The sequence below is a fragment of the Astatotilapia calliptera genome, chromosome 7, assembly GCF_964374335.1.
Source record: "Astatotilapia calliptera chromosome 7, fAstCal68.1, whole genome shotgun sequence".
NCBI lineage: Eukaryota > Metazoa > Chordata > Actinopteri > Cichliformes > Cichlidae > Astatotilapia > Astatotilapia calliptera.
Genome location: NC_137428.1, coordinates 10,537,412 through 10,551,786, shown reverse-complemented (window position 1 = coordinate 10,551,786; position 14,375 = coordinate 10,537,412). Strand labels below are relative to the sequence as shown.

The 14,375-nt window shown below is 39.3% G+C and overlaps 1 protein-coding gene across 5 annotated transcripts; it reads left to right on the top strand.

Moving 5' to 3' along the window:
• The first annotated feature begins 7,399 nt into the window (after positions 1-7,399).
• Positions 7,400-13,165, top strand: psme3ip1 (proteasome activator subunit 3 interacting protein 1). 5 transcript variants are annotated; one of them, XM_080303430.1, is made up of 8 exons: positions 7,400-7,537; positions 9,278-9,409; positions 9,501-9,599; positions 10,605-10,727; positions 11,061-11,193; positions 11,876-11,961; positions 12,159-12,347; positions 12,782-13,165. In XM_080303430.1, the coding sequence occupies exons 2-8, from the start codon at positions 9,283-9,285 to the stop codon at positions 12,784-12,786; spliced, it is 762 nt and encodes a 253-aa protein (XP_080159556.1). In that variant the 5' UTR covers positions 7,400-7,537; positions 9,278-9,282; the 3' UTR covers positions 12,787-13,165. The 5 variants fall into 5 exon arrangements, with proteins under 5 accessions (XP_080159556.1, XP_080159555.1, XP_080159554.1 ...); XM_080303429.1 differs by having other exon boundaries at positions 12,156-12,347; XM_080303428.1 differs by having other exon boundaries at positions 12,159-13,165.
• Positions 13,166-14,375: the final 1,210 nt, after the last annotated feature.

Genomic DNA, 14,375 nt, shown 5'->3' with positions numbered 1-14,375 from the left:
TTTTCCAGGGTGTACCCTGCTTCTTGCCCAATAACAGCAGAGATAAACTCACATGACCCACATGACTGGATAAGAGGAAAGCTGGATGGCATTGTGTTTTTATCTACAGCTTTTGGAAATAACACTGTATGAATATTCTCAAAATAACCACAAAAAAGTAGCCACAAAATGATGCAACAAAACTAAAAACAAACACCCACAAAGAGATACAAAATTATCTGAAGCTATGCAACATAGAAACAGCTACAACGCAATGTAAAGGGACCACAATAAGACGTTTAACACCAGTGATGCAGGGTGACTATGAAGAGTTACAAAATTACTACAGAAGAGGAAATGCAACCTTTAAAGCAACCACATAGAAACAAATAAATACAAATAGATGTTCACTCACCCCAAGCTTCTACACCTGCCTCTATACATAAGAGCAAATTTTACAGACACAGAGATGTGGGTGGTGGACACTTATATACTTTAACTCCACATGACTCACCTCTGATTTTTCCCATTGGTTTTGCTTAGACTCAAGAGATCATGAATTACAGCTTGCCGCTATTAAACAGACTAAGGAGACTAATTTCAGCTTACATAAAATTTGGCAGCTTAGAAACATGAAATACTACAGAGAGGAAAAGAAACTTCTTGAACCTCTGTGGACAGACTGTGGATTTTATAGTCCTGTGGTTTAACACCTCTGACTTTGATACAAACTACCTTGGACACACTGTATGTAATAATTGCCAGATTAAAAAACAATGTTGCTCCCGGGTGTGTGTGGTTTGCCTCAAAATGCAAATTACTTATTGACATTTTCGTATATTATTTGTCTGTCAGGTTGTCATAGCAACGCTTTTTACAGCGGCACCACACTAAACTAAGACACCCATGCCATCCTTAATGATGCCAGTGAACTGAGCTCAGATGGACTGAAACACTTGTTTCTGACCATCATCACAAGATCAAATCACCTTCTAGTCCCATTTGACAAACTATGTTTCTAAAGGCTTTGAGATTGAGTCTCTTATTTGAGCAGCAAAGATTTAATCCATTAAAGAGAATTGAAAAATTCTATGTTAAATGTTTAGCTTATTAACACACTGGGAGAATTTAAATGTTATCTTCACACCTTGACTGTCACCCTGTTTTTCAATCTCAAGTCAGCCAGCTGAGCTCAGCTCCAGATGTACAGTTCTCCTGCCAAGATCTTAATGAGAACTGAATACACATCCCACAATCCAATTAACCAAATTAATTTTGATCTAGTCCAATTTTGCGCATTAAATTCAACGCCCATGTCAGTCTGATTCTGAGCCACAGTATTGTGCAGACAGATAACAGGCCCTTTCATATACAGTCATAAAGAACCACCTGCGGTGACAAGAAGAACAAGAAGTCCGACAACAGAGGGTTTTGATCCCCACAGAGCACTGATGTCAACTTCCTGAAGTCAGTCCGGATTTCAAGGAAGATACTGAAGACACGGAAACAGCTTGAATCCACAAAAGACTCGTGCGACAAGATACTTGGAAGAAGCAACCTGCTAAGATTCTTGGAAAACTGTGCACAAAGTCTACCTAGAACAACAGGGACTTTTTCGCTTTTTTTTTTTTAAGTCAGAGTGGTAACACAAAACATCTCAAAGCTGTCGGAACTGTCACCAAACTGCATTGTTAGAAATATAACAGAAGGTGTGTAGTGAAAATGATTTCTCTAGTTTAGTTCTAGATCTTCATTTTGTAATTAATTTTCTTCTTAACCATCACTTGTTAACTTGAAGTACCCTTAAAGGTACATTGAGAGTGTAATTACATCTTCCAACAAACTGATTTTCTCAAAAAACAAACAAACTTGGAATTAATCAATTTAAAATAGACAGGAGTGGGTGAGAGTTTGTGGAAGCTACCATGTTATCCCACTATCTTGAATACAGTGGCTGAGATGGATATTGTCATTCTGCCAAATCATATTTAATGTGTGTGGGTAGAAACCAGCCACTTAATCTGTGGTAGGACAAAGATGAATGAGTAGAGAACTCGTATGTTCGTGTGTCATGGAGGCAAATTTTAACTTTTGTCTGCACTTACTGAATTGAGATGTGAAGGATCGTACCATTTTATAAGGGTTACCTTCAACAAAGACGTGAAAACACAAATGAACCCTCATCCTCCTCACTTCAAGCCTCATCTACCTGAATGAATACGGGGCTTTAAAACAAAACAAAAAAAACATGTAAAATTACTTATTGTTAGGCTCGAGTGATGTATACAGTCAATATCGATTAATGGGAGCCAGAGCTGTTGGATTATGCGCTTGAACTGGGAGGGGTAAAATCAGATGACTACAATCTGTAGTCTACCTGTTATTATTGTTTCTTGTGCACGCTTACATATTTTCTTGCCCATCTGAGCACCTGAGAGTGGAAGCCTACACTACTTCCTTTTTTAATGACTTTTATCTGACCCTTTAACTGAAACGTCTTGAAGAGTGAGATTTGCTGATGAAATGCAAAGGCATTTTCTTTGTCTTCTGTGCGCTTGACAAGAGAGTCACAAGAATTCTGCATGTACTTTTACATTTTACAATCACTGCTAGGTAGATTTTGTTACTTCTGGACAGAACCAGGATTGTTGTTTTCAATTTCCAACCTTTCCAACACACACAGAGAGCTAATTATTGTTAAGCAACAGATTTAAAAAAATACTAGACTTCTTGGACCATTTGTACTTCACAGCAGGCCATATTATTTTTTAAATACCTCCATTATAAATGCACTAAAAGGTAAGAACACCACAAAACGAGTCCCAGAAGACAACTGAAGGCTACAGGAACCATTCCAAAAAACTTTAATACAATCCAAATAAGTGAGTTATAAGTAAGATTCACCCCAAGACGGTTGTTATTAACCTTAAGTAAAAATACTTAAACCCTTTTTTGTACAAGGCTCTAAATATGTTCATCAGATGAACTTCAGTTTCTGACTTTTCCACTTTTTCTGCTTAATTTTCAGCCTTTCGGGTTACCAGTGTGGAGAAAACTGTATTGCTCCTCCAGTGGGTACAATATGAACAAAAAGTGTAATTACAGGTTTTCCTTTTCCATGAAGCTCCAGCTTTCAGCAACACTTTCTGAGAATGTTAGCTGCAATGGCAAAAATCCAATTTTAAGGTGAATAATCCATAATGGAGCCCTGGAGAGGGAGCAAAGAGCAGGGCTCAGGTGCAGGTAGAAAGGCAGAATATTCAACAGGTTCTGTGCTCCCTTTAGGGGCAGCCATTACATCTCTACATTACCGTGCTGGAGAAAGTGACACAATTCTGATGGGCTAAGAAAAGCACTCAGGCAGAGAGGCAGAGCGAGGGAGAGAGGGTGACATAGATAAAGAGACTAAAACAAGAACAGGAGATGGACAGAGCTCAGGAGACGTGAAATAGGGTCACGATGCAGAGACAGAAGAACATGGAGACAGAGGTGCACAAAGGTTGAGCAGTGGACACACAGTTGGCCAGTGTGTATATGCAAACTATAGAATCTTCCTGATTTTCCACAGCATTAGTTTAGGTCTGCACCTCTGTTTCTGTGTGCACTTTGTGTTCACAGCAGCAAATGACTGTATGCAATTGTCACCGTAGCTACCAGCCTATGATTCAGTTTCCACGACAACCCATCCTCTTCTTCATCTGCAGAGAACCTTTCGGTTAGAAACATGTGTGTCTCCAAAGACGAAGAGAGAGGGTGACAGTGAGGCTGCAATGCTCAGAGACCAGCCACATCGGGAAAGTAAACATTTCTAAAGCTATTTCAGGTGTACGCACACCGCCGAGCTCTGGTGGCGTAGGATCTGGCTCTTGAGTTATAAATCTAAACTAATGTCTAACATTTGTACAGAAACAGACAGCCAACAAGGGCATGATGCAGAGATTGGCACTGTTGCTTCTGGTCAGCTGGGGCCTTTCTGTTCGGAGTCTGCATGTTCTCCCAGTGAGTGTGTTTGTATTTTATTTATTTATTTATTTATTCATTTATTTATTTATTTGAAAGTCAGGCTGATCAGTAACTGATTGGCCCTGGATGTGGATGGGAAACAGCGTGGTTATGTTGTTGTCTCTGCAAATCTGAAGGATCAGAGTCAAGTTTGTATTATGTTATTTGTTTATGTAAAATAAAAAATGAAATTATTCACAGATGCAGATGGGGAATGAGTAAAAGAAAACAACAGAAAGTGTCATAGCTGTTGGTGGCTTCACTGGAATTTGGCATTCTCTAGAACTCTACTGGAGAGATAAACAACAATCATGCAACACATATTCTTTCACCTGGTGATGGAGACTTCAAAATACAGATATTTTGTTGGGTTGGATTCAGGTGACTATCAAGACCACAGCGTGTGATTCACATCATTTGGATACTCATCAAACCACTCTCAACAAGATATGAATGTTTCATCTTAGGGAAAAGGTTATCTCTCCCTACAGCTGTGTATTGACCTGCAGTGACCCTTCCCAAACACAAGTGGATCCAAACCACAGCATAACAGGGCCACCACATGCCCTCACTGCAGGGGTCAGATGTTCTTCTTTTTCCTTTAATTCCTTTTACTGTATTTAGAACTACTGGATTTTTTTTAAAGCCTACACAGATTATTATGCATACAAGTATTAATATCAATATTGATCTGATGCCAAATCTACTGTAATGTAAACAGAATTTTACTTTTACATCTGTAAAAATCTTTCAATACATTTAATAAATTAAAAGTGGCAGATAAATAACATAAAGTCTTTTGCTCCAGCTGGGAAAATACACACAGGTATTGCCACTTTGGTGGAATGATAACATATCTGTTGTCTAGCAGGCGGACCATTTTCTCAAAAGATTCGTTACTCGCCGTGCTCACTGGACACCGAATGAAATGCAACTGCATTGGTGATTTCAGTGCGTCTTTGTGATGTGGACGGATACACAGACGCGCGCTGTAGCCTACAGGCTCGCTATTATGGACGCCTGAGTTGATGCTGGATGATTCACGTTAGCATTTCATTGTTTTTCTTCGCATTCATGAATTAATTCTGCTGTAATTTGTGCAGTTTGAATACATTGTGTTGCTTTGTGTTGCAAACACACGGCACTCGTTGCATTTGATTTCTTCTTTATTACTTTCCGTAATTTAGATGTTGATCCGCTTTGAGGGGCAAGCTCTTCATCCTCTGCAGTGACTTTCTGTAGTGGCATTTAAATTTCGTTGTATATTTGTGTCCAGACTGCATCTAAGAAACTTGAAGCTGCGTGCTGCAGGGAACAGCGGCGATCGGTACATGTACACACGTGGTGCTACATTGATTTTAGGGAGCGTCTGATTTCCTGTTGTTTTGAGTTTTAACAGTCGGAGCGATGCTCGTTAAATAGCGGAAGGCCAAATTAAAATACAAATAATTGGGCAGCCCTACTTTTATTTAGCCTGTACAAAATCTTTTTCTTTTTTTTTCATGCTTGCATACGTTTACTAGCTGCTGCCTTATCGTTGCAGTCGAAACATCAAAACTGATACAAATCCCAACACCCATAAGTGGTGAACTGTTCCTTTAAAATATGACTGAGCTTTTAGCATTAATCTCCATGGTGCAATGCATTTTATCACAGGACCTGACAACATGTTGATAATATAAATAAATAATAACCTCGCTGCATTTGTGGAAGCATGTATAATTACTAAAAGGCACTGAAAGGCTCACTCCCCAGCTGATTGGTAAAAACAGCACATCAGACTGACTAATCAACCCACAAGAACATTTGGGTTTCAGTTATGTGCATGCGTTTTGAACAAACAACAGTTATTTTAGAGACACTGTGGCTGAGGCCATTACTTTCATTGGACTGGGACAGAATATATTGTCTTGTAATTTCAGTTTTTCAGCTTAGCAATCATCAATAGTTACTATTTTGGTCGTAGTGCATCATTAAATGAGGAATCATTTATAATATCTGACTTAACTTCGATATAATGTAACCCTCAGCTGAATAAAACCATTGGAATGGTTTTCTTTTCTTTCTTTAGGTTTTATTTATATAGCACCAATATACAACATCAGTGCCCTTAAGGAGCTTAGAGATCTTAAAGTAAATGCCCTACTTTATTAGAGATAAAACTCCAACAATCGCATGATCCCCCTGATTAAGCACTTGATATGGCTGGAAGGAAGAACTTCCTTTTAAAAGCAACTGACTTCTAGGAAAACCAGGCTCAGCGACGGGCAAACACTTACTGCAGCAGGTTAGGCTGTCAGAGGTTGGACTATTAAACCGGAACAAATTTTCAAAATATAAAAGTGATTCTAAAAATAAGTTATGCTTGAAAAATTGTGTTTGCATGATGTGAGGCCAGTGATGTCATCCACTGGCTTTTGAAGTCACGTGTAAGAAGCTGCAAACCTCGTGTTATACTTATCATCCTTTTTGCTTTTTGAAAGCAGATGTCACAAGAACGGGTTGGATCTGACTGTGAAACTGAAGGTTACTTCATGGCACTGTACAGTCATGTGATAGCAACTTGCCAATCCGTAAAGCATAACATGCTTCTGGACAAAAATGGGAACCATTTATTACAAATGAAACTACATGTTTCCTACATTTGTCCAGCAACACTTGAAACTATCCGTGAAACTTTAAACTAGCCAAGAAAGTGTTTGCAGAGGGAAAGAATTAAGTGAGTAGAGGATCATTTTTCTTTAAACTGGACTTTGCTTTAGCAACACAGGAGGCTGTAGCCTGTGGGCGCCGCTTGCTAAACGTACACATTCCATCATCTGGAATCTGTCACTTAAATCGAAAAGGCACTTCAAGAGGTCATCGTGAACAAGACGAACGAGTAAAATTAATTACCATCTACCCTTAAAATGTAGCTGAACAGTCCTCCAGAGATACCTTTGGACCTCATTAATGGATTTTAGGCGCCATCTTGTGATCAATTTAGTAACTGCTTACAATCTTATTTTTATGGGTTTACTTATACTCATTAGTTAATCTGAGAAGGCAAACTTACAGGGAAGGTCGAATATATACAACTTTGTACTGTATATTCACGGTTTTATCTGCAAATGTAATTTATTTGAAAAGCTTTAGTCTTTTGTTATTTTCATGTTTATTCCGTCTTGTTTTGAGTATTGTTTGTTTAGACCTCTATTTATTTGAGGTTTTGGTTTGTTTATTTTTTCTGGAAAATGGAACTACAAATGGTGCGTATAATTAAGGGACTCTTTAATTATACGCGCAAGAAGCACACGATGTAGATATAATTAATAATTGACAACAACTATGTCTACTAATAAATCTAGGTCATCGGTAATATTCGGTAGGCCTTTTCTGTTAAAAAATAAATAGAAATAATCTATTAACATATATTGAAAACAGAGCAGCGTGCGTTTAACAACAAAAAAGTGAGTCGGAACTTAATTCGAACGCCGTATTTCGCGACGAGCCGTCTTCAGCGTGACACAAAGATCATTAAACTGGAGCGCTAATTTAGCGAGAAGCCTGGATCTTGGTAAGGTTTATCCACATACAGGTCTTTAATCTTGATACGAGGCAGTCCTAAACTAAAGACTTCTTGGTCATGCATCTGAAAATGTTTCTTTTCAGACTTGACATGATGTTCTGTTGCTCTTAAAGATTATTTTTAACGCTAACGAAGCTAACGTTAGCCGCGGCTTTGCAACGCACAAGGCATCTGCGAGTTCAGAGTTTGCTGCTCTGCTATATAGGCAAGAGGTCAGGTGTGTGAGTGTTTCCTTTCATCTTTGTGTGTCCACAGCTTTAAGGGACTAACTTTGTGTAGCGGCTGGCGTTGTTCTCGCTGTTGTGTGTAACAGTGAGTGAATCATCAGGGCCCATTATAAACCAAATGCTTCGGTCAGTTAAGCAGATCTCTCACTTAATTCACTCGTCACCTTATTTCACGTCAGTTAAAGTTTTAAAATGGCTTCAATCTTCATATTCATCAGAGGGCTAAATAAAACCACGCAGATCGGTACAGCTTAGTCGAAATATTGTGCAGTGGTGTTGTCCAGCTGTTGCACTTGTTATTATTGCTTTGTATGTGATGAACTGATAAAAATAACAGGCTTAATACTATCTGCTGTAATGCCAACCAATGAAAGCTGTCACGTGATGGCCGTTTTCATCTTTTGTACCTTATTTTTAAAGTCACCAAAATATTTTGCAGGAAGTGTGCAAGCCAGTAAATTGATTTGTCAGGAAACGTGGCAAAATAAACTATCGTGAGACCTGTTATGACACGTGGTTTGGAGATGTCGACAACAAAAACACAGGAGGCAGTGCTGGATGTGGCAGAGTTGAAGATGTTAATATTTTTACTGGGAGTGACCACGAGGGACAGGATTAGAAATGAGTATGTCCGAGGGATCGATCAGGCTGAGCGGTTTGGAGACTAAGTTAGCTGGGCAAACAAGACTTGGATGGTTTTTACATATGCAGAGGAGGGAAAGTGCATATTTTCAAAAGATGTTGACGATAGAGCTGCCAGGCAGGAGGGAAAGAGGAAGGGCACAGAGAAGATTCATGGATTTCATGAAGGAGAACATGCACAGGGTTAGTGTGACAGAAGAGGTTGCAAAGCATGGGGTGAGTGGGAGGCATATGATCTGATGTGGCGACCCCTAAAGGGCACAGCTGGAACAAGTAGTAATTGTTTTTGTTTTATTTTTTTAATGCAGAGATGGACATTTCATCAGAAACCTGTTCTAGTGATGCCATTGTGTTGTACAGTACCATGTCACATTTATTCAGCAGACTGTAACCTCAGGTGGTTGTAAACAATTAACACTTGTAAGTATTGGGAATACGCAGTAGTCAGCTACAAAGTCTTTTAAGGGTTTTGCTTATTTTAATGGAATAGACTTATTTTTTGCTGAGCTATGTCAAGAATCAATTAATATTCTGTGTTCTTTGAGGAAAACCCAGAGGTACTGATTGAGCAGTCACTTGTAAATGGTCTGTGTCCAGTGCGGAGATGGGACAACACATTTTAGAATGGTATTCAGAGCTTCTGTGTGGCTGTAGAGCAGGTAGTCTAATCTGAAGGTTGGTGGTTCGATCCCCGACTGCTCCAGTCTGCATACCAAAATTCTAGGGCAAGACACTAACCGAGAATTGCTCTCCAATGCGTCCATTGGAGTGTGAATGTTACACAGAAAGCACTTTGAGTGCTCAGAGTAGAAAAGCGCAATATAAGAGTCAGCCAATTTCTGTGTTTTATGTTGCGCAGTTGTAATGGAAGGAGCAGAAGGAACAGGTGTCGACCTCAGCAGGAAGTTTGTGTCTGAAGCAGAGCTTGATGAGAGGAGGAAAAAGAGACAGGAGGAATGGGAGAAAATCAGAAAACCTGACGACCCAGAGGGTAAGAACACATATCCAAAACTATACAAAACCTCTAAAGGATGTCCCACTGTGCATGTAACCCCTTTATATTTGTCCTTTGTACTTCTCAGAGGTCCCAGAGGAGGAGTATGACCCACGCTCCCTCTTTGAGCGGCTGCAGGAACAGAAAGACAAGAAACAAGAAGAATATGAGGAGCAGTTTAAATTCAGTAGGTCTTTGTGGGTGTTGCTCCACTTTTCATTAGGGTTTGAATGAACACTTTTCTTCTGTAATTCTGTGATGTAAGAGATAATGAATAATGTATTATCAGCAGTATGTGTCAGTACACTTTAATATTCAGTTTCTAAAGGTTGTTTTTGAACAGCTTCATAGCAAATGTAACTTAAGCTTTTTAGAGCACAAGCCACCATTTTTAGACATCATTAAGGTCCACTTATTAATCCAAGTCCGAATCAGCCTTAAAATTGTCTTTGGCTCTTGAGGAAACTTTGTAAAGTCTGTAGATTTAATCTTGAAGAGTTTATCAGAGTTCCAGTGGTGTGAAACTTTGTGCCCCTTCCTGATTTTCTTGTACGTTTGTCACTCGTAAATGTTTCAGATCATTAAACAAATTGAAATATTAGACAAAGATAACACAAGTAAACACAAAATGCAGTTTTTAAATGAAGGTGTTTATTATTAGGGGGGCAAAAATCCAAACCTACATTGACCTGTGTGGAAAAGGAGATTAAAGTGGAGTAGATCAAAGGATCCTTAAAAGCCAAGGAAATTCAGGAAAACTCTTTCACACCACTGTATGTCAGGTTGGGAATTGAGGTTCTTCTCCCAACAAAATAATGGGAATAACTACTCCCATAATTTGGTGCTTTTAATTCTGATGAAATTCAAGATTTCAAAAATGTCTTCACAACTTGGAAGCAATGATTATATTAAGGGAAACATTGAAATTTATTCTCCTGCTTCGAGTATCAGACAACTTACCCCCAGTTTTTACGTAGAGCTTATTTGGAAAAGCTCTCTTCAGTTTTTTCATTTATAATTCCATATTCAACATTTTTGCAAGTGATGTTAGATTTTTGTTTTCAGTGCTTCCTCAGATGACGCTACTTTGTGTGTTTGTGCAGTTTTTATGGCAGATTGTCTCTGGTTTGTTTTCGGGGAAATGCAGTCACTCTCTTGTCATGTGTTTGAGAGTATGTTTCTATGGTAACAGAGAACATGGTGAGGGGATTGGATGAGGATGAGAGCAGTTTCTTGGACGAGGTCTCCCGGCAACAGTGTCTGGTGGAGAAACAACGCAGGGACGAGGAGAAAAAGGAGCTGTTGGAATACAGAATATCCTTCATATTCAAACAGGGCACTTGCACGGTTGAGATTGGAGTCGTAGAAGCCAGCATGCAAACATAAAACCAGAATGAGAGTTGCATTTAAGTTTGCGTTATATTAAAATCAATAGCAATTCGAACTCTCATTCAAATACGAACTGCCTCCACAGCAAGATTTCTACTTCTGAGGTTGAGTTTTACATTCATATTCTTACTAGTTTGAGTAAAGCTTTCCAGTCTGCTCTCTGGTGTCTCCCTTCAGTTTTTAATCCCCCACTTTTCCACGCTAGGACCCCATAAGGAGTTTTTTTTTTTTTTTTTCACCTTAACTGTGTAGCTTCACAGCGCTCTAGTGAAGCAAGCATCTGCAGAGAGCCGCAAAGAGCCTGAAAAGAAGGTGGCACCTAAAGGGGTGGAGCACAGGACCAGCCACCTGTCACAGGCCCATTTATTAGTTGGAGCTGTAAAGAGACGCAAGTATGCACATGAACATGCACCATCCTTAAAACGTGTTCTTGTTGTTTTCACCTGTTCTCAGCTGCATTTGAATAAAACGCCAAATCCACCGTTTTACTTTTAAGCTTAAATTTTAAAACTTGCTCTTTTTTTCCATTTTAAATCATGCTTTTTATTTGTTTCTGTTTTTTATTGTCTCTGTAAAGCACTTTGAATCACCTTGCTGTTGAATTGTGCTATATAAATAAACTTGCCTTGCCTTGTTTTTTAGCTGCCATTAGCCTCTGCCCTCCACCTGCCAAAATCCAAATTTGACTCTCCTTTAATATTACTTTGTAGCCAGAGGCTCTTGGGTCTCAAAGTGGAGATTCTTTATAAACATGCTGACTTAATGCTATCTTTGCTCAGGACACACTATTGAAAATGACTTCAGCTTTCTCGTTAAATAAAGGAAAATTAGTTTTTTAAATACTCCAGTGTTTTCACCATCTAGGCCCTAACTTTGTCTCCTTTTCTTTATTGTCTGGCTCAGACTTGTTTTTGTTCAAAGTACAGAGCTCAAAGAGACTAACAGTTTCAACAGCACCGACAGAGTTTGTTGATAATTGCCACACTCAGGAATTTCACAAAATTGCTGATATAAAAATATTAATTGGATCAGCTTTAAGTCTTGTTTTTCTAATCTCTTTGTTCTCTCTCCAAGTTCCTCACAATCAGACAGCAGTAAGAAACAGAAAGTGGAAATCACGGCAACAACAGCAACGACAGGAAATGGAGAAAAACACACAGGTGGGCAGCAGCCAGAAAAACACATTAATATGCAGCTCATATAATATACAGTGGAGTTTGTTCCCTGTGAGCCTGTTAAAAAGTGGAAATGGATGCAGATTCAGTGGACCACTCTTACTCTCTTTCCTACAGTTCAAATCACTGTGACTGTTGTATGTTGGCACAAGGTCTTACACTTAAGTTATGCTTTCCAGAAGAGGGGGGCGGAGCAGGAGCCAAAGATCAACAGACCGTCCCTGGCGTCACTGCAAAGCCGCCCTCAGCCGCCTTGAGCTCCGGCCAAGGCGTATTACACTTGCCGTCGGCGGCCGTGTGTGTCGGTGTTTTACCAGGACTCTGCGTTTATTCCGGCAGCAGCGACTCTGACAGCAGCTCGGACAGCGAAGGTAGCGTGGACGCAATTATGTCGCCGTACCCACGGCACAACAGGGCCTACAGATAGACATACAGCAGCATCCACACACAAACTGACGCATGTTGGCAGCAATTAGAAAAGATGACCTCACATAACACATGCACACACAAACTGATTAAAGTCATTTATAGAGGCGTATCTGCAGGTAACAGGAGTTATTGTCAAGTAAGTCGTACACCTGCAACACACAGCAAGCAAACATTTTATGAATTCCTGTTGTTTTCACAGCTGTGAGTTTAACTGTTGCTCTTCGTCATCAAAGTTCAGCCCAGTGATACAACCCTAATAAACCAACTTTAAACTCTATTATGAGCTAAATCTGTGTATCTATTTGTGTTGTTTTGCAATTGTGGCACCCAAACATGACGCCTCCACCCTTCCTTCCCTCAATTGCATGTCACGCAGTTTAAGCCGAGCAACCAATCCCGCACTGCCTACCCTGATGACATCCTGCCCCCCCTACACTCCCTTCCCAACCCAAGCCGCAACGGCTGCAAGCTGTGCTATTGGCTGAGGGAACAGTGATTGACAGCTGTGGAGCAAGGAAGAGACTGCTTTAGACTGTCACATGACTCACACCTTTTAGCTATCTGCAGCAGAGGAGTGAGAGCAGGACTGCGTTTGGGTTGAATGCCGAGTCTGTTTGGATTGAAAAATTCTGTTTTTATTTGTGTGAAGTAATGTATGTTTGTTTAAAAGTTGTGTTATTCTGGGAAGATACTGGACTGTTTATTGCTGTCTCAGACTTTGGGGCGTCTGAGAAGAAATAAATAAAGAGATTTCCCTGTGTTGTGCCGTGTTTTACTTTGGAGTTTCTGAGAGTACAACAGAAACATATTTACAGGAAGTTTTAAAAAATGGCTCACGTTTAGGAAATGGGCATGATTATTCCTTTTAATTTGGTGCCTCTAAAGAGTGTAAATGTCTGTTTTTCTGAGAGGTTATAGGAAAAGAGACAGGGATTCATCTAGATTTGATGTTTTGGGGGCCTCAGCCCCAGTCACAATATCATGCATAATATTAATGGTAAGCAACTCTCTTCACATTTAACAGTTGGGTACACATAACAATTTTAACTTCCAAAGCAGCTTAACTAGTGGAATGACCTGTTGCAGTGACTAAGAATAATTCTGAATAAATAATGAATATAACACACCAGTTTAAGGGTGGACACTAGTTATCAAATATGAATCAAAGGGTCGATAATGTTGACCAGAATTTTCCAAAGTTAAAGTAAGAATTTTGCGAGGAGAAAGGAGAAACATGCTTTACATTGTTTCAGTCTGTTATGAATGGGATGTCACCAAAGTTCATGCATGTGAAGGCAGACAAGCTAATACTTTTGGCAATACAGTGCATGAAAGAGGTGGTCTAAAATAACATGCATATTTAACAATTGATTACAGTTTGACAGGCAGGGAATAATCTAATGTAAATCTATGAGGCTCTAGCTTTTTCAATAAAGTGTTTTCTATTTTTATTCTGTATTGTAGATGATTACCATATCTGTGTCACCAAACGTAACTTTGTTTCTTACATTTTAAGCCAGCAACATGTGACAACTTCTGCATGTAGAAGGCAGAGATAGGTCTCTATGATGCCCTGCAATAACTAAGCTCTTTTTGGCAAACGCTCTCTTGGTGCCAAAAAAAATAACACAAAGTTTGGTACTCGGGATTGTGGCCCTGGGTATGACCCGTGGACATGATTTAGGGTTCATCAATGAAAACCAAAATAAAAGAGGGTTGTATAATTGTGTAATTAATGGTTGTGTAATTCTGTTTGTGACAGAAGGTGTTGACAAACTTTTTGTGACCAAATCCATCTGTAATTATATTGCATATATTGCTTTTATGAGGCTATTTGCACTGCCAGAGTGCACCTACTAAAAATATACCAGTTGAACAATTTCTCTCCAATGTTGTGGGAAGCATTTAGTTTCAAATCCTGGGAAGAATATACATTAAATATAGTCCGTTAAATAATTTAATGAGGAAAT